Source organism: Emiliania huxleyi (genome assembly GCF_000372725.1).
Source record: "Emiliania huxleyi CCMP1516 unplaced genomic scaffold EMIHUscaffold_456, whole genome shotgun sequence".
Taxonomy (NCBI): domain Eukaryota; phylum Haptophyta; order Isochrysidales; family Noelaerhabdaceae; genus Emiliania; species Emiliania huxleyi.
The window spans coordinates 38,904-62,626 of record NW_005198565.1 but is presented as its reverse complement, the minus strand read 5'-3'; the positions used below and the strand labels follow the sequence as shown (position 1 = coordinate 62,626).

General features: G+C 64.3%; 7 protein-coding genes across 7 annotated transcripts; 2 read left to right on the top strand and 5 right to left on the bottom strand.

Moving 5' to 3' along the window:
- Positions 1-932: 932 nt before the first annotated feature.
- Positions 933-1,746, bottom strand: EMIHUDRAFT_370485 (hypothetical protein). The gene has a single exon (XM_005768497.1). It carries the CDS (start codon positions 1,680-1,682, stop codon positions 1,098-1,100), a length of 585 nt encoding a protein of 194 aa, XP_005768554.1. The 5' UTR covers positions 1,683-1,746; the 3' UTR covers positions 933-1,097.
- Positions 1,747-4,106: 2,360 nt separating this feature from the next.
- EMIHUDRAFT_370483 (hypothetical protein) lies at positions 4,107-5,065 on the bottom strand. Its single transcript, XM_005768496.1, has one exon. The coding sequence runs from the start codon at positions 4,973-4,975 to the stop codon at positions 4,184-4,186; it is 792 nt and encodes a 263-aa protein (XP_005768553.1). The 5' UTR covers positions 4,976-5,065; the 3' UTR covers positions 4,107-4,183.
- A 1,555-nt stretch (positions 5,066-6,620) lies between these two features.
- EMIHUDRAFT_245339 (hypothetical protein) lies at positions 6,621-8,355 on the bottom strand (the record flags this gene model as incomplete). The annotated part of the gene is made up of 3 exons (XM_005768495.1): positions 6,621-6,655; positions 6,738-7,521; positions 7,753-8,355. The coding sequence occupies 3 exons, from the start codon at positions 8,353-8,355 to the stop codon at positions 6,621-6,623; spliced, it is 1,422 nt and encodes a 473-aa protein (XP_005768552.1).
- Positions 8,356-9,304: 949 nt separating this feature from the next.
- On the top strand, positions 9,305-11,142 carry EMIHUDRAFT_245338 (hypothetical protein; the record flags this gene model as incomplete). Its single annotated transcript, XM_005768494.1, has 5 exons — positions 9,305-9,311; positions 9,395-10,050; positions 10,159-10,270; positions 10,394-10,588; positions 10,658-11,142. 5 exons carry the CDS (start codon positions 9,305-9,307, stop codon positions 11,140-11,142), a joined length of 1,455 nt encoding a protein of 484 aa, XP_005768551.1.
- Positions 11,143-11,370: 228 nt separating this feature from the next.
- Positions 11,371-14,232, bottom strand: EMIHUDRAFT_445487 (hypothetical protein). Its single transcript, XM_005768493.1, has 5 exons — positions 13,744-14,232; positions 13,599-13,678; positions 13,358-13,524; positions 13,120-13,284; positions 11,371-11,707 (listed from the first exon to the last, which is right to left on the bottom strand). The coding sequence occupies exons 1-5, from the start codon at positions 14,147-14,149 to the stop codon at positions 11,539-11,541; spliced, it is 987 nt and encodes a 328-aa protein (XP_005768550.1). The 5' UTR covers positions 14,150-14,232; the 3' UTR covers positions 11,371-11,538.
- Positions 14,233-15,037: 805 nt separating this feature from the next.
- Positions 15,038-15,505, bottom strand: EMIHUDRAFT_245334 (hypothetical protein; the record flags this gene model as incomplete). The annotated part of the gene is made up of 1 exon (XM_005768492.1): positions 15,038-15,505. The coding sequence occupies one exon, from the start codon at positions 15,503-15,505 to the stop codon at positions 15,038-15,040; it is 468 nt and encodes a 155-aa protein (XP_005768549.1).
- Positions 15,506-22,530: 7,025 nt separating this feature from the next.
- EMIHUDRAFT_245330 (hypothetical protein) lies at positions 22,531-23,124 on the top strand (the record flags this gene model as incomplete). The annotated part of the gene is made up of 1 exon (XM_005768491.1): positions 22,531-23,124. One exon carries the CDS (start codon positions 22,531-22,533, stop codon positions 23,122-23,124), a length of 594 nt encoding a protein of 197 aa, XP_005768548.1.
- Positions 23,125-23,723: the final 599 nt, after the last annotated feature.

The window sequence follows — 23,723 nt, the reverse complement described above, 5'->3', positions numbered from 1 at the left end:
TACATCCTCCTGCTGATCTCCGCAAAGTCCTGCTCCCTCCCTCGTCTCGCCCTGCGCGTCTGCTCCGCCTCACCGTCTGCTGCCCTGCGTCGTCTGGCGACGGGTCCTCCATAGTCGCGCGGTCGAGGTCGCCGCCCTCCTCGTGCCTCTTCCCAACGTTCCCTCGGCGGCCGATGCCGTCTGCTCCGGCTCCCCACTCCCCGGGTCTGCCCTGCTCTCGTCTGCGCTAGTTTCTGCTTCGTCACCACCGGCGTCTCTCCTCTTCCTTCTCCCCTTCTTGTATGCTTTGCACATCGCGTCGATTCCTTTTGCGAGAAGGTATATTTTCCCCACGGCGCGCGAAAAGGCAGGCCACAAGAAGGAAAGTGACGATGACATGGAATGTGTGTCCTCCGGGTCCGGCTCTAGCGCGTCTAAAGGGGAAGGACCCTGAGTTGAACAGGGGTTGTGCGCCAAGCCCTCCTGCTCGGCTCCAGCGAGTAGACAAGTGTTACCATCAACAGAGGAGAAGGATATGACCTCAGGGCTGATGTGACCAAGCGCTGGTAGCGTGGTTTTACCTCACACCCATGGTCTCAAAGACACAGTGTGCCGGCAGTCGCCGCGCAGTGTCGCTCACACAAGCCGCAGCACAAGTGACTGAGGGCCAGTGAGGGCGAGCCCATCGCTGTGACAGCTGTGGCAGCCGCACAGTGGGCTGTGCCATCCGCTGTGCAGAGTGTGTGAGCAGCAGAGGAGCTTCACTCCAGGCTTCAGGTGCAAAGAGCTGCATGCCACCGAAGGCGCTGTCGAGGTTCGCCGAGCGCGGCGCACAGGTTGGAGGAAGCCGTCACCGACGAGCGCGTTGGACTTTTCACTCCGGACAAAAAACGCGGCACAGCTCGGGACGGTGCGCGGGGCGTGCCACACAAACTTAGCGCCCTCGTAGACTGAGACAGTATAGAGTTAGTCTCAACGCTCAACGTACCGCAGTGCGTGACCCTGCGCAGCGCCCGCCGCGTGCTGACTATCATGAACCTGAGAGTGTTGAGGGGCTTGGGCTGACACAGCCACAGATGCGCCACCGCCTTTTACTCTGTACGAGGCGCGCGCTCTCTCTACTGCGGTGCCCATGTCTCCATAAGAGATCTCTCACCGATGTCGCCGGATGCCACGTACGGGCACACGCTCGCCGGCAGGTCGGTGTAGGCGAGCTGTGGCTCGGCATCGCCAATCGCAAAGGACAGCGTGCGTGCCTCCATGTCGAGAATGACACGCACTGGCGTGCCTCTCTTGACGCGGTCGCCGTCCCACAGCGGGTTTTTGGCCCCGTTGCTGCGCGCAGCCGCCATCGCAGCCGAGCCGGTGCTCAGGAACCCCCGAGAGCCGTCCATCCGCGTGTAGCCCATCCCGCGGGTGACGTTGTGCGCGACGCCCGAGCACAGGGTGCCGTCGCAGAGGTGCAAGGCCCAGGCAGAGGTGTCGCTAGGATAAGTTCGCTTGTCGCACGCATCCGCAGCGACGCCGACGTAATTGTTCGGGCTCCAGTTTGGAGCCTTGACCACCCACTCGTGCCTTCCGGCGGTGAGTTCCTCGCCGAGCGCTGCGTCGAACCCCTTGTACAGTGTCCGCTTCAGCGAGGTCGTCATGCTTTCCGCGTCCTCGTTCACGGTGAGGTTTCCATCGAAGGCTCGCCACGGCATCGTTCGTTCTGTGGCGGGCAGACTGGCTGGCAGACGGGCCTCGATCACGCGACCAATGGCGGAAGGGTACTGGAAGTGAGCACATCAGGGGCCGGCTCCAGAAGAAAAAGAAATCGACCGCGTGCTCATAACCAAACGCAAAACTTGTGTTTCCGTTTACGCACAGCTGCTCCAAGTCGCCCGCACCGGCGAGTGCGCGGTGATGCAGGAGACCACGGACTCACACCAAGCGCGCCAATTCATGCCCGCAGCCGGATCTGCGCCGCCTCAACCTCGCTAAACATCTTCCCCGCGTCTGCTGCTCCCGCCGCCAGCGCGACATCGTACGTGCCGTCCTCATTCACGTCCGCGATGCTCGCCGGCTCCCACCTCCCGCCGCACAGCATCTCGACGCGCTGACCCTCGGAGAAGGTCCCGGCGCGTGCCGCCGCCGCCGCAGCCGGCTTTCGCCGCTTGGCGAGCGGCGCGTCCTCCTCGTCCTCCTCCTCGTTCTCCTCGCCGCCACCGCCACCGCCACCGCCACCGCTCTCGCCCCCCCTCGCCGCGCCGTCACCGCCCGCCGCTTGCCACGCGCCGTCTCCCGTCAGCCGCCGCATCGTCGCTTCGTGCCCCATCTCCTTGAGCTCGTCCAGGTGCTCGCAGTAGAGCCGGATCTTCATGAGCGGATGGTTGAGCAGCCAGCCGTTGGACGTGTCGAAGGGGCCGCGATCTGGCTGCTTGACGATCCTCTCTCCGCCGACGGTCCGACCGACCAGGTCCTGGGCGAGGCGAGGAGGCCCGCTCGGTGGGTGGCGAGGGGGCGGCGAGGGGGTGGCAAGGGGGCGGCGAGGGGGCGGCGAGAGGGTCCGCATGTCACCTCCGGCGCGCGCTTTTGAGGCATCCACACTTGCGCCTCGGCCCGCAGCGCGTCCACCTGCTCCGCCTGGATGCCGAGTCCGATCGGCCGCCCCTTGCCGAAGGCGCCGCCTCGCTTCTCCGTCGTCACGCCAGCGCCGGAGACGAGGCAGAAGACCTGCTTCAGCACGGACTTGAGGTTCTGGCGCGAGAGGGACGACTCGCCCTTGCCGCCGAAGCGCGCAGTGAAGATCACAAATGGCGCGAGCCACTCCTGTGCGCCGTCCAGCCGCCGCATCTCCTCCTCGCCCAACCGCTCCACCCACGCCATGCGGAGCACATCCGCACGAAGCGCGTCGCACCAGGCCTTGAGCTCTGGCGCCGTCATGGCCGAGACGTCGTTCGGATCGCGGTACGCGGGATGGTCTGTCTCGCCATCCGAGTCGACGAGTCCCCCGTTGGCAGCGGCCTCGCCAGAAAGGCGGCGAGAGCTGCGGCGTGCGGATGGGTCGGCGGCCGGCCTCGGCTTGCTTCGCGCCTTGGGCAGCTTGGGCCTGGAGGCGGCGGCACGCAGGCCGGCGACTGCATCGCCGAGGCCCATGCTCTCGAACGCGAGCTGGTTTTTGCGGATGGTCTCGAGGCGGGCCAGTTCGTACTCGGAGAGTTCCTCCGTCATCACGTCGGTAGCAACTGCGTCGGCGCTGGTTTGTTTCACGAAAGCAGGAATTCGCGCCGACCAGCAGCCTGGATGGGGACGGTGCCCCCGGCCGGGGTGCGCAACCGACGCCGCCAACCAGCAGCGTTCACAGATAGGTTGATAAGAAACAAGAAGCTACATCGCACAGACAGTGAGGGTGTGAGAGGCGGACCTAAGGAAGGTCCTACATCTCTTTACGACCCCTGTTCACAGCACAGTGCGAAACTAGCGTTGCAACCTGGTAAAGAACTCGCTCGCAGGGACTCAGGCGGCGAAAAAATGAGGTAGTCCAACGTCTTTTTCTGTGGGGTGCGGCTCGCCAGGGGGGTTGGATAGGTAGGTCGGGCGGGGTTTGTTTGAGGCGCCGCCACGCGCCACGGGGGTAGGTATAGGGAGGGAGGCTGCCGCGTGTTTTTCTCCCGCCGTGCGGATTCGGGTCTTCAGCGCCAGCGCCGGCTGTGTCTTTTCCGCCTCGCCGAACAACGGCCTTGTGGCTCCTTTGGTGGAGCTTCCCGTGGTGACCACCGTCCCACGGACTGCCTTTCCCGCCACGCAAGGAGGACCCGTGGGCGGTGACGTGCTGGAGCTTGGCGAGACCCTGGTGGAGGCATGGAGGTGTCGCAGCAACCGAGAACGATACGTAACGATCTAGGTTCTACTTCTAGCGAAGGCGTTCGTTAGATCGGTCAAAGTTGAGTAAGGCGCCCCCAAAGTACCGGGGGGCCACGCGGTATTTTCCCGAGACAAGTTCTGACAAGACAACCGTGCACGGCCTGCCGTCTCTAGAGACTAGACTACATCGGTTATCGGCAGGTACCAGGTTCTTGAGCTGGTTGTAGTCGAAGTCCAGTTGCCTGTGCCCACTACATCGGTTATCGCGCGTGAAAAAATTCGTGCATGATCTCGTGTCTTTGAAAATGGGTGAACCACACCCCGACAACTTACCCAACCCCCCAACCGATCGTGTCGTTCATGCGCGCCGCCGCTGCCGTCCCACCGATGTGCCGCGACGGCGCCCGCTCGGCTGCCGGCCCGGGAGACGGAGAAGCGGCTGGTCCACGAGTGCCAGCCCAGGGCCACCAGCCCGCAGCGGCACCCACGCCTCGCGCAGGCGTGGCCCACACAGCGCTCCAAAAGCCATCCCTCCGAGCGCTCCTCCCGCATGACCAAAGTTGTCGAGTCGCGAGCCGGGCGAGAGGCCGAGGGCGGCGTTGAGCGCGCAGGTGGTGGCGAGCGAGCTGAGCGACTCGCCGATGTTTCGCGCGCCTCGCGCCTCGAGCACTCGCTGGTTGGAGGCGAGAAAGACGGCCCAGCCTCCAAGCAGGCCGAAGATGGCGCCGCTGGCGCCGACAGAGAGCGGTGCGCGGCCGAGCGACCAGGAGAGCACGTTGCCGCAGACACCTGAGGCGGCGTAGAGGGCAGCGAAGCGTGTCGATCCAAAGTGGGCCTCGACAACAGGACCAATGTTGTGGAGCGACGCCGAGTTGACAAACAGGTGCGCTGCGTTGGCGTGGAGCAGGCAAGAGCTGGCCAGCCGATAGTACTGCCCACGCGCGAGCGCCGCGTTGGACTTTGCCAGAGCGAGAAAGAGACGTTGCCGACGCTGCACGACTGCGAAGGAAGCCACGTTGGCCGCTAGTAGCGCTTTTGTGACGGGAGACGCTCGCTGCAGGCGGTAGGGACGTGCAGACCCGTCTGAGTCGCGTAGCGCAGAGGCGGGGACTGCGAGAAGAGAGAGGAGAACAGTGCGCGACATGGGCATCGCCCGACGACGAGAGAAGGCAGCCCACGGCCCGAAGGCGCCGCGATAGCAGTGCAACATCAAATTGACTTCTCTTGTGCCAGTCGGCGCCAGTCCGCGCTTAGTCGTGCTTCGTTGAGAGAGGCGCGTGAATTCTTTTCTTACATTCTTTTCAAGGCAGCCGAGGGCGTGTGTGTGTTTGTGTGTCGCTACGCGCGGTCTTCCGCAGGGGGAGCTTCGTCGACGGGTGCGGGATCGCGGCGCAGCCGGTGCCGCGGCGATGCCTTTTGCGGCGGGTGTGGCTTGCTGGATGCTGCAGGCTGGATGCTGCTCGCTCTCAACCCTTTTCCTGGCTCACAAGCTAAAGATGTTCACGGGCCCCCACACGGAGGAGCCCCGGGTACTCTTTAGCTGTACTCGTCTAGGCAGGGGTTGGCTCGCTCTGCGATGGCGAAAAACTCGTCTCGTCACACACCAAGAGCTTACGCTCTGGCGAGACGTGAGGCGCTTGCGCCCAGGAGGGGAGGGGGCATGCGTATCGACGCTGCTAGAGATGCCTTTCGGGGCCCAGAGATAAAACTTCTGATCCACAGTCTGATGCCATGCGCGTGACCAGTAGTGCTAGTGGAGAAAGCTATGGGCGTGTCCACGTTGGAGCCAGGTGTGGTGTGGACGCGAGAATAGCTCCGCCGTTCATGGAGGCAACCGATGCGAGTCGACTGGTGTGTGTCGTATCAAGAATACTCACTCACTCACTCACACGTGGTCCTGTTGGATGGTATGGTGTCCAGTCCGAGCCTGACTGTTCTTCACCTTCCTACCTATGTATGTTGGTAGTGAGGTGATGAGGAGTCAGTTCGCGCGGCGGGCGGTTAGACGTTACGGGGGCGAATCCCTACCTCTGGCTTAGGGGACCCCTAGGGTTCTGAGGGCCGGATTTTTTTAAGACCTTTTAAGAAACGAGGAGGTTTGGGGGCTTAACTTGCCATTTAAGAGATTGCAGGCACGGGGGGTCCGGTCCCTCTGTTTAAGAAAATCGGCCTCGCCGGCACGCGTCGCTGGGTTCCGCGCCGTTTTCTCCAATACTGCCGTTATTAGGCACAAATCCGCCTCTGAAGACACATCTGTAAGTCTGGTGCACTGGCGGGAGCCATACTCGCATAGGGGACGCGTGCCAGCTGACTGTAGCCAGCTTCCCGGCCTCCGGCGTGTCTACCGGGAGCCTCCCGGACCATCGACCTCGGGAGCTCTCCCGCACCGTTTAAGCGTTTAAGACCGTTTAAGGAATTGGCGGCCCAGCAGCTCTTAAAACTTGCCATGGCAAGTTTTAAGCCGTTTAAGCCGCAGGCGCCCCAGGGCACCCTTTTAAGCCTAGGGGTACCCTAGAGACCTCTCTGGTCCTGTGTTCTGTTTAGGTTTGTTGTTGGCAAAGTTAGTGCCAGTCCCGTGCCCAGCAGTGTCTTGACTGTGTTTGTGCCAGGGGAGCGTGCGAGAGGGAGATTTGGAACGGACGTTGAAGATCCCTGAGACCCTCAAGCCTCAACACCAAGAAGGAGCAAGATCGTGCAGGGCGGAGACACTCAAAAAATCATGTGACATGTCCCTAAATCCCATCTCGTCTCAGAGTTTAAGCTTTGACCGTTTTATTTGTCAGGTCTATGGTTTTTTATTTGCAATACTCTGCGTCTCCGACGCGGGCGCCTTGTGGGCAGAGCCTGAGCGCCACCCTTATGTCTTGCGCGGTCAAAACATCATTGCTGCTGTGTTACATCCCTCGCCCGACCCGGCCCCGCGCGCCACTCGCGCGTCGCATTGGCGAGCCACTCGGACGCCTCGAGCATCGTGCCGCCCTCACACGAGGTGGCCCACAGCGGGGCGGCCTCGGCGCACGCATGCAGCCGCTCGGGCGCGCGCACGCCGAGCGCCTCCTCGAAGGCGGAGATCGCGCGGCGCATCCGCCTCGACGGCTCGTCGCAGTCTGTTCCGTACGGCCGAGGGCCGCGGCGCCTCGTCGGCGGAGGCGCGTCGGGCAGGTGGCGTGGCGTGTCGGTGCGCGGGGCGGGGAGGCGGTCGAAGAGGTGGTCAAAGGGCGCCGCCCACGCGTCGCGCTTCGTCAGGAAGTTGGGCAGCTCGAAGAGTCGCTTGATCGTCGCGACGATGGACGTGCCGTCGTACTGCGAGTCGGCGAACGGCCGGACCGAAGGCTCCGAGACGACGGTGCCCTTTGCGAGCCACGGCGAGATGAGGATGACAGGCAGCCGCGAGCCGAGCCGCGCGTACGGGTCGAGGCCTCGCGGGTCGCGGCCGTGGCAAGAGGCGCCTCCGCCCTCGAAGCAGAAGCAGGCGGGCTGGTCGTCGGGCGGCGGAGCGGCCATCGGCGGCGGCACGTGGTCGTAGAAGCCCCCTGGGTCGTCCCACGTGAAGAGGAGCGCCGTCTCGTTCCAGCCCGGCCCGGCCCGCACGGCCTCGTACAGGTCCTTCCGCAGCCGCTCGCCGAGCGCCACGTCGCAGCAGTCGGGGTGGTCGCTGTTTGGCCCGCCGAGCGCGCCGAGCGACTTGTTGACTCCCTGCCCCGGCGAGGTCCACGGGAGGGAGGGGTGCAGCCGAGGTGCGGCCAAGGTGCAGCCGAGGTGCAGCCGAGGTGCAGCCGAGGTGCAGCCGAGGTGTGCCTGCCGCGGCGCGATCCACGTGAGGGCGGGCAGGGTGCCCGCAGCTGCGTCGTGGAAGAAGCGGTCCATGCTCTGCGTGCGCGCCTTTGCCTCCGGGGAGTGAAGCGCCTCGAGGTAGAGCTCGACGACAGAGTCGTTGTAGATGCGGGCGTACTCGTGCCCCGCCGCCAGCAGAGAGTCGAAGATGGTGCGCTGCGGGTACCTCGCACCCGGACGACAGAGGTGGCCATCCCCGGTGTTTGTCCCGCCGCCGGCCGTGCCAGAGATCGAAAACATGTGGTTCGGCCAAGACGGGCCGGGGAACGCCGCAAACCAGCGGTCGAAGACGGCAAACTCGGCTGCAAGCGCGGTGCTCACGGGCAGCGCTCCATCCGAGAAGCCCTGCATCACCGCGTCGGCCGTGCGATGCGCGAAAGGGTGCACGGACCGCTCGTACTCGACAAAGCCGTCCATGCGAGGCACACCGCCGACGATATCGAGCTTGGTCTGGTAGGCCGCGTAGCCGTGCCTCGGCTGCTCCCTCGCCACGTAAGGAGCGCCGCCGGACACGCCGACGGCTCCGGCAGCCGGGTCGGCCGGGTTGACGGGGTTGCTCTCGTCGCCCTTGAGCCCGTCCACCTTGAGCCTCCGCTGGTGGCCAAAGAAGTGGTCAAAGGCACGGTTCTCCTCGTAGAGCACGACGACGTGCTTGATGCGAGGGTGAGCCGGAGGGAGGAGCAGGAGGGTGTGCATCGCCGCACGACGAGTGGACCGCGGCGAGGGCCGCGCGTTCTTCTCCTGGGACGACGCAAATAGGAGGGCTACTTCCCACTCGTCTGATGTGCCTGAGCGTGGCGGTGGGCTGTCCGACGCCGCCTTTCGGTTCTTTCGAGAAGGAGGACAGGTCGGACGGCGCGTTCCGAAATTCGTGGTTTCTCTTTTTTTCCTTCCGGCCAAGAACCTCTGCCCCTGGTAGTTGGAGCAGAGGTCCTTGGCCGGAAAAGCCTGAGGCCACGGGGAGAAGCATGCCGGCGCGCAGGAGTCCATCCCTTGTTGCAAGTCGAACAGATGCATAGATTACGAAGATGCATAGATTACGAATTACGTGCAGACCAACGCACTCAAAGCCTTGTTATTGAGAAGAAAATACGTCCCATGCCGCTGTACGCTGGTCATACGACGAATTTGAGAAGGGGGGAGAGCTGAGAGACGGCAAAGGAGCGCAAATCAAGATGGGAAAAGACAGCGAGCCGCTCCGATCCGGGAAGGGGCGAGCCCTGAATGTGAAAGAGAAAGTACTCGAGTAGCGCAGACATGCCTCGCGCTGCACGTATCACACCAGTTCACACACTTTGCGGCGACGCACCCGGAGTGGTTCGATCCCACACAAACCCGAGACGGTGACGGGAAGCGTCGTGCGGTCTCAGGCCTAGTGAGGTAGTGCGCCAGACCAACCCGGATCCTGCTGAACAAGCTCCTCTTGTAGCTCGATCGGTCACACCGCCATCCATCGCCGTCGGGGAGAGGGGGGACGACACTGCTTCAGCAGCGTGCACCTCGATCCTGTACCGTGTTTGTTATGACCCCCCCCAATGAACACACCAGTGAGGGAGGGCGAGACGATCGAGGGGTCCCGTACTGCGGAACCGACCCACGATGGGAGACGGTGTTTGCGCTGGGTCCTAAAAAAGGTTCCTTCGCCATGCGCGGTCCTCGCTGACCCTGCCAAACTCTCTCGCCGCCGTTCGCGGCTCGGCTTGCGTATGCGGTTGGGAGCTTCGAGGACATGCAGGCGTCCCGCCCCCTCCGGTCATCCCCCCCGGCTCCCAAGTGCGCGGCCGCGACGCGCTGCGCTCTCACCTCGCGCGAATTCTCGGTGTGACGCGGTGGCACGTGCCACGCGTCGATGGTGTGATCGAGGCGGACGTGGCAATCGCCGGCGCGGGCTTGGGCGGGTTGGCGCTTAGCGCTGCGCTCCGCCGGCGAGGGTTTCGGGTCGTCGTTCTGGAGCGCGCTGCCGCGGCGCGCTACACCAGTCAGGGCACGATTGCGCTCTGGCCCAACGGGCTGGCGGCATTGGAGGCGGCTGGCGGGGCTCGGCTGCCAGCCGCGGTCTCCAAGCGGGGAGTGGCCGTCGAAGCAACCGAGATTCTGAACTACGGCCTCCACGGCAGCGAGAGCACGCGGCGCATCGAGGTTGGGCCACACGGCGTCAGCGCCTTTTTTATACCGTGGGCCAAGGTTCAACAGGAGCTGATGGCTGCGGCGGAGGAGGGCGAGGCTGTGGGCGGAGCCGTGCGAGGGCCGTGGCTTCTGGAGTCGTGGACCTTGGACGGGAGGGGCGTGCTCAGTGCCCTGAGCAGCGCGCTGCGCCGGTGGCGATCCCCGCCCTGGCTGATGTGCTCTCACGAGGTGGCTGGCTTTGCGGAGGACGCGGAGGCTGTGGAGGTGCGAGTGGCGGGAGGAGCGGCCGGCGCGGCGCCCCGCGTCGCCGTCCGCGCGTCGCTGCTCGTCGGGGCGGACGGCCTCTTCTCTCGCGTGCGGGCGGCGCTGCAGGGCAGCCCCGGCGGCGGCGTCGACCTCGAGCGGATCAACGACTACAGCACGACCAACTGGAACGCGATCCTGCGCCACGCCGCCATCCCCGGCCCACCGGTGGTGCCCCGAGGTGAGATATAGCCGAGATATGCCGCCACCCCCGGCCCTCGGGTGGTGCCCCGAGGCGAGCGCCCCCCCCCCCCGCTCCTCTCTCGGCCCACTCGAGACGAGAGGCCCCGAGCACCGCGAGCAGGCGAGTCGCGCATCCTCAACCTCGCCTCGCCAAAGCTCTCCTGCTACCTCGTCGACTGCGGCGAGGGGGAGCTGTTCTGGCAGATCCGGCAGGCGGACGCGGCGTGGGGGCACGCGCAGCGCGGCGCAGGGCTCGGGCGGCCGGGCATCAAGGCGAGGCTCCTCTCTCTCTTCGACGAGGCGGAGACCGCTGCCGGTGCCGCCGCCGAGGGCAGCTCCGCGAGCCACCGCCCCGTGCTACTGGAGCGAGCCGCCGCGCGAGTAGGCGTCGGCGCGAGAGACATTCTGCGGGTGATTCGCGCGACGGCGGAGGAGGGGATCTTCGAGAGGCGCATCTTCGACACGCAGCCGCTGCCGGCCTGGTCCTCCGCAGCCGGGCGCGTGACGCTGCTCGGCGACGCGGCGCACGCTCTCCACCCCACCCCCGGCCAAGGCGCCAACCAGGCCTTCGAGGACGCCGCGGCCCTCGCAGAGGCGCTCTGCGACGCAGCCGACCGCACGGGCGGCGGACGGCGGCTCCGGGCCGAGGACGTGCCGGCGGCCGTCGCCACGTACGAGGAGCGCCGCCGCCGCAGGGCAACCGCAGTGCAGGCGTGGGCGGCAGGCGGCGGCCGCCGGCAGCGAGACGGCACCTGGCAGCGCACAAAGCCAGGGCCGGAGGCGGAGGCGTTCCGGCAGTGGGTGCTGAAGTACCCGGCGCCGGGCGAGGAGGCGAGCGTACCTCCTGTTCCCAACGACATTTCGAAGTGAAGCATGCATGTACCACGTTTGAGCATGTCACCCATGTGCGAGCTGCACGAGCCACGACGGCTGTGAGGGTGTCCGGCGTCCGCCCGCACGCGAGGCGCATATTTGTTTATTGATATTGTATAATCTAAGTGTCGCAAGTGCAATTCATGTGTGATGTGACAAACTGACAGCGAGTGACACTGCCGAGCGACTGACAGAGCGCCCCCCGGTGTGGGCATATGTGTGCAATTTAGTATCTATCTATCTTTCAGTGCGGAAAAACTCAATAAAAGCTTCCCAACTCGTGGGTCGCGACGCAAACCGGTCTGCGGCCGGAAGGACTCGCGCTTTTCGCTCTCGTTTCTCACGCGCCGCCTCCCCATGCCGCCAGCCGCGGGTCGTCCTGCACGGCGCTCTTCATGCGCGGGTCCTCCGGAGGCGCGGCCAAGGCCTGCGCCTTGCTGGGCGGCGCCTCATCGGCCCCAGCCTCGAGCGGCCGCTTGGCCGCGCCCGCCGCCACGTCGCCCGCCGCCGCGTCGCCCACTCCGGCGTCAAAGTCGTCACGCGGTGCGGCGGCGGCGGCGGCGGCCGCCTCCGCCTCGGCCGCCGCCGCCTCGCGCCGCCTCGCCTCGAGCACGCGCTTGCGCGCCGCCTTTGCGTTTGCGATCCCGCCCAGGCCGGCGTCGAGCACGGCCTCGGGCAGCTCCTTCCAGGAGCCGTACACGGAGAAGCGCACCTGCGACAAGGGAGGCAGCCGACCCGCTGCGAGGGAGGGGCGCGTTGCTGCGATCGAGGAGCCACGGCCGGACCGCGTTGCTGCGATCGAGGAGCCACGGCCGGACGTGGCGCGGGGTGGTGTGTGGTGTGTGGCCCTGCGCGGCCCCCCCGGGAGAGTGGCGCTGCGAGCGTCGCGGAGCGGCTACTCTGTGCGCTTTGCCTTGAGGAAGGGTGCCGTGGTCGCCGTGACGATGGCCTGGTTGGCGGCGCGGTCGTACAACTCGGCCCGGAAGGCCTCGACCTGGCGGAGCGGCACCGGCGGCTGAGAGAGGCGGGCGAGCGGGCGGGCGCGGGGTCCGGGAGGCGGGGTTCGGGAGGCGGGGTCCGGGAGGCGGGGTCCGGGAGGCGGGGTCCGGGAGGCGGGGTCCGGGAGGGGGGGCGTGCCTTGTTTGTCATGTGGAGTTCGCCGCCCTGCATCCGCGTCTTGTCGACGTCGAAGCCGATGAGGTAGCTGCCGCCGTCGCAAGGCGGAGGGGCGGAGGCCGCGTCGGCCGGCGGGGCGGCGGCGGCCCCCACGGAGAGGAGGGGCAGCTTGCGCGGCATGAGGCGGAGGGCGGCGAGAGGGAGGTACGAGAGGAAGTCGACCAGCTTCTTGACCTGCGACTCGGTGTACCCGACCCACGAGCGAACCAAGTCCTGCTGCAGGCCGGCGGGCGCGCCCTGCACGTACACCTCGACGGCGAGGTACTTTGAGTGCGCGACCCAAAAGTCGGTCGGCTCGTAGAGCGGCGCCCAGTCGCTGGCTCCGGCTGCGAGGATCGAGACGACCCTCTGGTGGGCGATCGCCATCTCGGACCGCATCACCTCGGGGGAGAAGAGAGAGGTGCTGCTATCCTCGTCGTCGGCATCATCCTCACTATGGCTGCCTCCCCTCGAGTGTATTCTACTCACTATGACTCTGATCTCCTCGTCCCTCGCCTCGAGCGAGACTTGCGATACGGAGAGCGACGAGTTCATCGACGGGTAGGCTGGCGTCAGGATCGGCATCTGGTCGTACCTGGCTCGGGGGCGGGGGGGGGAGGGCTCGGGGGCAGGGCCGGGGGCCGGGGTCAGGGCCCATGCCAAGCGGCCGGGGAACCGGCTGGGCGGGAGGGGCTGGGCGGGAGGGGCTGGGCGGGAGGGGCGGCTATGAGGGGCGGCGGTCACCGGCCGCGCCCCTGCGAGTCCCAGACCTCGTACATACGCCCGTCGGCGTCGGTGTACCCCGCGTCGGTCGGCGGCGTGAGCATGATTGGCGTGGGCCAGTTCCAGTCCTTGAGGATGAAGAAGAAGCGCTCGAGCAGCAGGGAGGCACACGCCTTCGGGTAGAGCTGGCAGAGGAAGGCGCAGAGCAGGTTGCAGTTGATCCCGCCCAAGTAGCTCATCTTGTTCGAGTAGATGCCGCGCCTACCCCCACCTCTCTTATGTGGGCTCACAACAGCCCTCTTTCCTCGTCCCTGTTGGCGAGGAGGCTCCGCGCCGCTTAGCCCACAGCCGGATGCAGCGCAGCAGCTGCCGGAAGGCGTCGAACTGCGGCACGAGCCGCTCGATCAGGTTGGTGACGCGCGGCCCGTTGAGCGAGCGCTGCGTGCCCGTGTCGAGGCCCTGCAGCACCGAGTCCGCGTTGATGTCGATGGTAGGAGGCACCTGCGACCAGGCTCAGGTCTGTGAGCAGCGACACCCTCGCAGCGTGTGCCGCTGGTGGCGGCGGCAGGAGGCACCGAATCGACGGGCAGCTGCGCAAACATCAGGTCGATGTTGATGTCGCCGTAGTCGAACGTGATGATGGGCACCGCCGCGCCTGCCGCACTGGCGAGAGGGTGTGCCGAGGAGGGTCGGGCGCAGGGCGAGGGGCGAGGGGCGCGCCGGCAATCGCGACGAGGTTGTGGATCGACTCGTGGTCCTCGAGAATCACCTTGAGCGTCTCGAAGAAATCGTCGCGCGTCACCATGCGCGGCGCGACGCAGACGGCGTCAATGTCCATCCCCACCTCGTTGAGGCCGAGCCGGTACGAGCCGGACGTGAAGAGAGCGCCGCCCGCCGCCTCGGCGACCGGCTGCGCCAGGCCCTTGGCGAGGCAGACCGAGTGGACCCACTGCTTGAAGGTCGAAGTCAGGTCCGACAGGATTGCGATCCGCTTCTGCTGACGGTCCTTGGACTCTTGCGGCACCGCCTGCTCCATGTACGCGTTGAGCTTCTCGGTGTACGCGAGGTGCAGCGGCGTGGGCGGCTCCGTCGAGATGGCCTGCATCGAGGGCCGCAGCGCCGCCATGGCGCTCGTCGAAGGCCACCACCTCGGCAGCGAACACGCTCAAAGCAATTCTCAAAGAGGCTGACTACGCCAACCGGCGAGCGGCGCCCGTGAAGAATTTAGAGACCCGCCCGATGAAGAAACTCAGCGTGCGGTACCCTCGACAGCTTTAAAAACGCTGATTGAAAACTCCGCTGCAAGTAATGTTAAGAAACGATGAGGATAAGGCGAATCGCCTCCGAATCCCGGGCTGGCAGCCGTCGCCAGGGGTTTCCAGCGAAAGCGAGTGCGAGTGCCGAGAGGGCGAGAGCCCGAGACGCTCGCTCTGGGGGGAGGCGAGGGCCCTAGGGGGTACCCATGCGTGGGGGAGATGGGGGTTCCCTTTCCCGCCGCAGGCGCCGATTTTTGGATTTTTTGAGCCTTTTTTACTTGTTTTCATGAGAATTCGGCGTATTGCGGCCATCCAAGCCGCAGCACAAGTGACTGAGGGCCAGTGAGGGCGAGCCCATCGCTGTCACAGCTGTGGCAGCCGCACAGTGGGCTGTGCCATCTGTGCAGAGTGTGTGAGCAGCAGACGAGGAGCTGCTCTCCAGGCTTCAGGCGCAAAGAGATGCATGCCACCGAAGGCGCTGTCAAGGTTCGCCGAGCGTGGCGCAGGTTGGGGGACACCGTCACCGACGAGCGCGTTGGAGTATTCACTTCGGACAAAGACGGCGGCACGCACACGAGCTGCGGCCGTGCCGCCGTCATAGTGGCGGGAGGCGCGGGACCGTCTGTGGCGAGGTGGGTCGCGTCCCCCGATTTCCTCAACTCACGGTCCACACCCTTTAGTGTGCGTTCAGACGACAGCGGCAGATGATCTACACGGCGCCCCCCCCCCGCGGTTTCGGCGCGGTTTCACGAGCCTCCTCACGGAGGAAAGGCCTGCAGGCGCGCCGCCTCGCGTGCCTTGATCTTCTCCTCCATCGCCCTCCTTGTAGGCGACTTGTTCGCCTCCTTGATGGCCCTGGCCTCCTCGGCGCCCGGCGTCTTTATTCCCACCACGCCGCCCCAGCCGCCCTTGGCGCGAATCGGAGCAAAGAGGTCGTCGACGAATCCTTCGGTGAGACCGCCTACGGTGTATCGACCGGTCTCGACACGGCGCTGCCTGCTCGCTGCGCGCAGCACCACACTGCCTGTAAACACACCGGCCAGCGCAAGCGCAGTCACCGGCGTAACCCACTTGTTCTTCTCTTTGCCCAGCCCGAGACCCTGCGCAATGCCGCCTCCGAGCTTCCGCTCGCGCGGCGTTCGCATCACCGCCGAGCTCGTGCTAGGCGTGAGCTGACAAACGTGCACCGGCCTGAATGCGAGAGCCGAGGCGACGAGACAGAGCATCGCTGGGCTGGAGGATGTCGGCTGTCTATCAGTGGCGAGGATGTCGCTGTCTATCAGTGCGCCCGCGGATTTTTCTTCTTTTCTTGGCGTCGGAATTTTCGACTGAGTCGGCGGCCCTCTCACCTTCGGTCATCTCAGAGCTTCCTCAACTTTCTCTACCCTGGCTGATTTGCCAACAACAAACCTTAAATCTACCCTGCTGGCGGCGTTTTGGAGAGAGAGAGATTTTTAGCAATACCTCAATACCAAACAACTCAGAGAGAGAGATTTTTAGCAATACCAAACAACTCTAACACTCACACGTCATTTGGGGCCTGGAGCCCTGTTCACGCGCGCGCGAGACGTGCAGACAGGGTTGCCAGGTGAGAGCGAATGGCGCGGTTCACGCCTCGCACAACAGAGAGAGAGATGCGCTCTGCATGGTGGGACATAAAAGAGAGCGAGTACTTGGGCGAGTAGGCCGTGCGGTCGACGCTGCCGCGCGCGACTTTGCGCGCGAGGCGGCGCAGCTTGAGAACGGCGGTGGGCGAGAAGCCGCCGCCGAACGTCTCGTGGAGCAGCAGGTTGAAGTTGTTGCGCTTGACAAAGATCGCGTCGTGGTAGAAACCGCGATGCGCCTTGACGTAGCCGTGGCCGTTCTTGTGGTCGAAGGGTTGGCCGGGTTGCCCGCGCGCCTTGCAGCCCATGTTTAGGCGGCGGGCCTTCTCTTCGGTGTTGCCGAAGGCGTAGGAGTGGCCAACGGAGGCGGGCGTGCCGCCGCTCGAGGCGTTGCCAACGCCCGCCGAGGAGGTCTTGAGGAGGGGCGTCCAGAGCTTGACTTCATTCACCTCATCGCATCCTCCCGGGCCAGCGTGGGGTTCCGCGAGGTCGACCTTGTACCCCTCGTTGTACTGCCGGGTGAGCTCTGGTTTCTCCTTGTCGCCGTGCACGACCGGCGCGTTGGCCGGGGCGCGCATCGCGTCCGCCCAGGCGGCGAGGACGCCGTCGTGGGGCCGCCGGTGGTGGGCCTTGTTGTAAAGGTAGTCGCCGAAGAAATCGACTGACATGCCCCGCTCGAGCGCGACCCGAAGGGTGGGAAGCGCCACGGAGAGCCAAAGGCCGAGCTTCCGCTGGAGCTCGTCCTGGAGGGTGTCGGAGGAGAGGGCGGTGGCGTACGTACCGTCGACACGGACATCGAAGGCCTTGCCGGCGAAAGGCGTTGAGGCAGAGACGAAGCGCGCGGCTTCGCGGTTGTTGACGGCGCTGTCTCCGAGGGACGGGTTGTTCTTGACGTGCACATCCCGCGCCTTGACGAGCTCCTGGTGCGCGAACCAGTCCTTGTGATTCTTGATGGCAGCGAGCGCCCGCGGCCGCGGGTACGTGGATTTGCAAGTGCCATTGAGAATCGCGTCGGTAGCTGGAAGGGACTCGGGCTCGGGGAGCGGGACGCTCTTGGGGTAGAACTCAGTCAGGTAGCCGCCGCGGACGGTGTGGTACTTGGTTTTGTCGCGGGCGGCGCGCTTCTCGCACACCTCCTTCCAGTCCGAGAGGGCGGACTCGTAGGTGGCGATAGCTGCGGCGATGGCGGGGTACTTGGACGCACCTGCCTCGTCGAGGGCGAAGTCGGGGTTGTGGGCGACGAGGGTGCGCCAGTTCTTGAGGAGCGACATGGAGAAGTCGCTGTCGGCTCGCGAGAAGGCGGTATCGATGTTGCACCCGCCCATCTCGGTCGGCAGCTGTGCCTGGAGCCACGCGAGGTCGCGGAGCGCCTGGGGCGAGGCGTCGGCGCGAGCAATGCTCTCAAAGGACTTGCGGATGCGGTTGTGCGCAAACTCGAGAGCGTCGCACGCGACATTGGGCGGCGTGATGCCGGCAATGTACTTGGTCTTTGCGCAGGCAATCCGTTGGACGAGGTTGAGGCGGAGCTGCGAGGTGTTCGTGACGCAGTCAGTGTCGACGATCGTGTCGATGACGTCGAGCGGCGCGAGCTTCTTCCTGAGGTGCGCGGTGAGCTCCTTCTTGCAGGCTTCCGGGTCGCCAAAGAAGGTGCCGACGGCCTTGAAGCAGTCCACTCGCCCCGTGGGTTTGCCCTCCTTGTCGCGGTGCGCCGGCGAGCCCCGGAGCCAGCCCGGCGCGCACGAGAGGTCGCCCTCGGGCGAGTAGATGAGCGACTTGCCGACGCCGTCGAAGACGCTCGCTCCCTTCTTCTGCGCCTCGAGGAGGCCCTTTGGTCCGGAGTAGGCGGCGACGGCGCGCAAGGGCTCGTCGTTCTGGCAGATGTCGTCCGCAAAACCGATGAGGCGCATGCTACCGGCTTGGAGTGAACCATCGCCGCGACAATGGGACGCCACACCACTACCTTGAGGAGTGTGGCGAGAGCTCCAGGGGGAATGACAGAATCCTGAACTGGCTGGCTTCGGAAACACCTGGCGGCGCCCGCGGCAAATGGCCACCCATGAAGCGGGAGCAGAAGGTTGCACACTGCCTGATAATACTCGCGTATCTAGGCTTCAGCTACTATTAATTGATTTATCTGGTCTGTCATGTAGGTGTGCCTCTTGCACAGCAGCAACCCGGTGGTTGCCTACTCGGAAAAGGCGCCGCTGAGGATGGACACCCTCCCGGCTGACGGGCTACCAATGAGGGTGCTCCAGGTGATGCCCCTCCATCCCGAGGTGTGTTGCTCTCTGCCCTGCTGCTGCTTCCTCTCTCTTGCTGCTGCCTCTACCCTCCCTCCCTGTTGCCTCTGCCCTCACTAACATTGCCTCTCTCTGTGCTGTTGCTGCCTCTCCCTCCCCTGCTACTGCCGCCTCCTCTTTCCCGGAGCAGGTTCTTGGCATCCCGGTCGATGGTGAGCTGCTGCAGACGTTGGGTATGGCATTCCTCCACGAGTCTTCCTTCGGAGGCCAGTCGTATCTGCGCAGGGTCATTGCTGGCTCACCGGGCATCGAGGCAGAAGTTTCATATGTGATGCAGCCCAACGGGCGTGTCGTGTCGTCGTCTCTCCCTCTCCACGCGGCCTCGGTCAATGCGCGAGGATCTGGGGGGGCAGGTCGCGGCATCGCTCTCCGCGCGAGGATCGAGGGCCACGAAAGTGCTAGCCGCGACAATACGGTGAGTATGGTGTTCAACCTCGGCCGCTTTGTTGGGTGGATGTGCTACGGAGAGCCACGCGCCCGCGAATGCCTGAGGAGTGGCATCCTCGTGGAGGCCCAGCATATGACCATTGACCACTTGGACGAGGAGTGGCTGCATGAATGTCCCCACTCATACCTGTGGCTGTCTTACCAGCCTGTTTCCTTACATAGGACCACCGCAACAACCACCCGACCAACTTTGCCCATGGCGGCTGGTGCACCAACCCCGAGAACAAGCACAAGAACCTGCTCGCATTAGCAGCCGAGAAGGGCGGCCCGGCAGAGAAGGAGGCGCTCGACACTTTCATTGAGCTCATCACCATCTCCAACCTTAAAGCTCTGGTAGCCCCCCCCGCTACCGGGGAGTGATAGCAATAGGGTCTTGTCTCAAGAGGAGAGAGCCAGGATCTCTTCAAAAGGAGCTGAACAGAGCCCCCCCAGGACGGCGTGGCAGATGTCGTGGAGGAAGCAGACGCTGAGGATGGTGGACAGCGCACGTCCCTGGATGACCCCGCAGGCGGACTTGGCGTAGTTGGGGTCGTTGTAGTCGGGGCACTCGAGGCTGAGTGGGTCCCAATCGGCGGCAGAGAAGTCCAGGTCGTCGCCGTCGGCGGAAGGCAGCCGCAAGGCGCCCTCGGCCTTGACAAGGCGGATGAAGCTGGGCGTGCCCATGATGAGGCGAGCGACGGGTAGGAGGTCAGGGCGTCGCTTGCGGATCCAGTCGAGGAGCTTGACGCGCCCACAGCCGTTGGGGTCAGGCTTGTTGTCGGCCGTGAGCGCCTGGGCGATCGTGTTGTAGAAGTTCTCCTTGTCGCCCGAGATGGTCGCGTTCTCCGGCTTCGTGCCGTGCCACCCCGCAACGGTGTGGGCGTAGAGGTGAGTGCCGTTCTTGGAGAACGCGTAGTTCTTCGGGAAGTTGACAGGCGCACGGGCGCGCTCCTCCGCAGCCTCGGCCGCCTCGAGGTCGGCGAGAGCGGTCTTCGCCTCGGTCGAGTCGAGCCCGTGCGTGATGCACCTCGAAGTGTACGCGGCTTCTGCGGTTAACACTCACACGTAATTTGGGGCCTGGAGCCCTGTTCACGCGCGCGCGAGACGTGCAGACAGGGTTGCCAGGTGGTTTTTGTTTTGTCGTTTTGGCCATACTAACTACCAAAACAAACGTGTGAGTGTTAGAGTTGTTTGGTATTGAATCATGGAAGCGTAGGCAGCCTCGCTCATACGGGAGCGCAGCGACCTGAAACGGTCCGTCGACATTCGAAACGCCCGCCGAATTCGAAACGTGCGCCGCTCCCGCCGATCTCCCGCTAACGGACCTTACCCGCCTGTAACCTCTTCTTAAGGTATTGCTAAAAATCTCTCTCTCTAACTACCTGCCACCCAGCTCGGTGATTGATTGATGCTCACTCATCTCTCTCTCTGTTGTGCGAGGCGTGAACCGCCCGGTTTTTGCTCGCCTTCCCTGGGACCCCGTGTTGCATGTCACTGTCATCACTGTGCGATCGGGGCCCGGGGTTGTAAATAAATAAATAAAACAGACATCCCAAGCTAGGGCTGGGTTGTGGACAGACACGTCCCCACCTTTGCAGGATTTTGCAAAAGCGAGGGGGGAGGGCGCATCGCCGCGCGGAGAGGGCTGGGCACAGGGGTTGTGGGTTTACAAATTATTTTTCAGCGCGGCGCTTGACACCGCAGCGAGAGACCGCCATCCGCACGACTGGTCTGCTCGCCCCACCCCACGCCTCCTGTCAAAGCCGCCCCGCCGCCGGACGCCGCGCGCTCCGTGCCAGCCACATTCTACACACCCGCTTCATTCCTCCCAACGGGAAATTCCGCCGCGCTTTCAGGAAAACAGGCGTGGCTGCGCGGATGTCTGCGGCCATCGTGGTGGGGCTGCTCGCTGCGCCTTCGCCGTTTGCGCACACCGGCGCGACCGAGGAGCAGGTCAAGGCCAAATACACAAAGGCGCGCTCTTCCCCGGGCGCCCTCCCCTCCCATTCTGCCGGCCCGGCCGTCCTGCAGGGCCCTGCACCAGCTCAATCGCGCCTGCCGTCGCCCCTCCCCCTTGTCTGCCAGGTGGCGGAGCTGTTCGAGGAGCTCAAGGCGACGTACAAGCCGCTCATGGAGGAAACGGTGCACGAGCGGGTCCCCGAAAGAGGCCGAAGAGGGGCCTGTTTTCCACCGGGGGGCCCGGGCTTTTCTGCCCCTTTTTTTTTTTTCAGAGAGGTTTTTGCACCCCCCCCCCTCCCCCCCCGGGGAGGTTGGCAAACTTTATTGACCGCCGTGGCGGGGGCCCCGGAACGGGCCCTTCTCCCGGGGGAGGGGCTCCCCCAAAAAAAGTGGGGGGGTTGGGATTTTTCCCACCAGCCCCGAGAGGGCCCCGAGCCCGTCCCCGCGAGCGAGTTCGGCCGGGACCCCCCTCCTTTGTTTTGGGAAAAATGCCTTCCCCCCCCCCCCCCCCCCCCGGCCCGCCCGCCCGCCCGCCCGCCCCGCCCGTCCCCTCATCGTCAATACCTGTGTGTTCGGACACATGCCCTCCCCCCACCGCAACCCCCTGTGTTGCCTCCGCAGGCGGTCGGGGCGGCGCAGGCGGTGACGGGCGCCTTCAAGGGCAACACGATGATCACACACCTCCCCTTCATATCTGCCCTCATCGGCTCCACCGCGCAAGCCGCGGCGCCGCCCCCGCCGGAGTACCACTACGAGTACGGACAGGCTGGTCCGAAGTGAACGTGCCACGGCCGACGCACCTTCGCACGTTTGCTTCCTCCCACTCGCCTAGCCACTCGCTCGTTTCGTTCGTGAAGGTGTGCCGCGGGCGTGAATGTCAGAATGATGCCGTCGCGCTGTTTTTGTTTGTCCGTTGACCGCTTCCCCTCTGACTAGTTGCAAAAAGTCTGTGGTGCAAAACCCGCCCAAAACTACCAAAATCGCTGTCACGGCCAGCTCGGCACTATCTACTCAAAAAAAAGTGACGTAGAGCACCCACTTTTTAAGCGTTCGCCGCATACACAAGGTCCGCCTGCGTGCGGCGCCAGCTTCTCAGGGCCGTAGCGCGAAAAACGACGGAGGAGATGCATCCTAGCTGTCGCCGCCGAAGGCGACTCGACGCCGCTGAGATCGGAGATCAAGCTCTGACAGGTCACACGTCGCTCCTTTGACGCCGACGTGACTCACCCGTGCAGAGCGCATCAGGACACGGTCTCGACGCGCTCGGTACGACGCCTGCGACCCGTCTCGGGTCAGGTGGCACGACGCTCATCGCGCCTGCCAGCGCTGCCGTGCAGGTTGCCACGACAAGGTTGAGCACGCTTCTATACGCTCGCCCAGCCTTCCTTTCCATCCCATTAGGCAGCCTGGGAACGGTGGCGGTCAGAGGCAAAGCCTGCGAGGGGTGGTGGAACCACATGTCACGGCCACCGCCGGCTCGACGCGACGATAGCCTCCGGAGGCTGACTTTGAGGCACCATCATCGGACGATGTCGACGAGTTGGGTCGCTCTCGCGGTATCCAGGTAGCCCCCCATACTAGTATCACCAGCCATGGCCTCAGGGAGCGCGGGCGAGGGCGCTGGGAGCAACACGGACAAAAAAACATCAAAAGTGGTCATTGTGACACCACCCGTATTTGCAACTAGTCCTCTATTGTATTTTTGCGTGAAGTTCTTTAGTCTTTAGACTTTACATTAGGTAAAAAGAGAAGATAACGGATCCTAAAGATCCTAAAAAAAAACGATAACGGGAGAATATAAATATTAAATTAAAACACAAAAGGTTTAAAACATAAAAGAAAAGGCCTTAAACGTAAATCGAAAAGCGCGCTCACAATACACCACAAAAAACTGGGAGTGGGACGACTGCGGCCGCGCGCGGGACGAGGACAGGAGTCTCTCACAGTCCGTTACGCACAAGCATGCGCGACCTTGCACTCTTTCGTGCCGCTCGCTCGCCGGTGCGCGGCGCATGGCCTCCCGCGCGGCTCGCGCTCACTCGGCCTGCCTCCGCCTCACGGCTGGCTGAGCATGCCATGGGTCCGCCTGGTGCGGCGCTGCTCGCTCGCTGCGCTGCACAAAGCTGCGAGAAGCAGGGTGGCCTCCTGAGCTTGAGCATGGCGCAGCGCGGCTGCTGGTGCTCGAGGGCGGCCGTGCAGTGGCGTGAGGGCCTGATTGGTGGTGACCTCGTGCTGCTTCAGCGTGCGCAGCATGCTCCCTCACCCGGTGCTGAGACATGCTGGTGGGCGACTGGCGCCAGCTTCTCAGTGCTGTCCCTGGCGTTGTGCAGCATGTCGCAATACTCCTGCTGCGCTGACCGGCGCGCGGGGCGCGTCGTGCCGCGAGAGGAGCGAGAGGCTCGAGGCGCGCGGCTGTCGGTCAACCCTGCGGCGCATGCGCGCCGCCAAGGCTGCTCGACAGGCGACTGGCATTGTGGCGACGCGGTCGCCGTTACTCCAACTTTGCTTTGCCGATCAAAAGCGCCCGTCCTTTCCTTTTTAGCCGCCGAAATTTAGCTTGCTGTTTTTTTCTTTATAGGCGTCTGCAACTTCCAAGCTGCGTATTCTTGTATTATCGTCGAGTAGTACAGGTACTTCGTGGGGGCAGGGTGTATCCTCGTAACATGTGCGTATTCTCGTATCACTGGCTCCGAGTAGAAAAAGAAAGAAAATAGCTCCAAGGGGGCGCTCCGCTGCTAGGGGAAACCTGGAGCGCGGACTAACCCTCGGAGACCCGTGTTTACTTTAAGGCCCTTTCCCTGCGAACGCGCACCCCCTGGGCTAGGGCTCTCTTGCCCGCAACCCGATGCCAATCATCCGGCCCGCTGGGTGCGCTTCTCAGCTCCCCGGCCCTGGGTGTGCGGTTGCCGACTGCACTCCAAGTGCTCCAAGTGCTCCAAGGAGTCAGGTCTCAGGACAGTGGACAGTCAGGTCCCCACCTTTGCAGGATTTTGCCTAGGCCGAGGGGGAGAGAGAGGTTTTTAGCAATACCAACAACTCTAACACTCACACGTCATTTGGGGCCTGGAGCCCTGTTCATGTTTTTCGATGGGGCCCTTCGAGGGCGAAATTGGTTTTCTCCCTTTCTCTTTCGGCCAGGATTCGGGCTCCTATAG

What these genes read in the sequence shown, in the direction of transcription:
- EMIHUDRAFT_370485 (XM_005768497.1), bottom strand. Translation starts at nt 1,682, where the DNA reads ATGCCGTGGCGAGCCTTCGATGGAAACCTCACCGTGAACGAGGACGCG.
- EMIHUDRAFT_370483 (XM_005768496.1), bottom strand. Translation starts at nt 4,975, where the DNA reads ATGCCCATGTCGCGCACTGTTCTCCTCTCTCTTCTCGCAGTCCCCGCC.
- EMIHUDRAFT_445487 (XM_005768493.1), bottom strand. Translation starts at nt 14,149, where the DNA reads ATGGCGGCGCTGCGGCCCTCGATGCAGGCCATCTCGACGGAGCCGCCC. An exon ending in CGCAGCTGCCCGTCGATTCG is followed by an intron (nt 13,525 to 13,598) that starts GTGCCTCCTGCC and finishes GCCTGGTCGCAG; the next exon opens with GTGCCTCCTACCATCGACAT. An exon ending in ATCCGGCTGTGGGCTAAGCG is followed by an intron (nt 13,285 to 13,357) that starts GCGCGGAGCCTC and finishes AGGTGGGGGTAG; the next exon opens with GCGCGGCATCTACTCGAACA.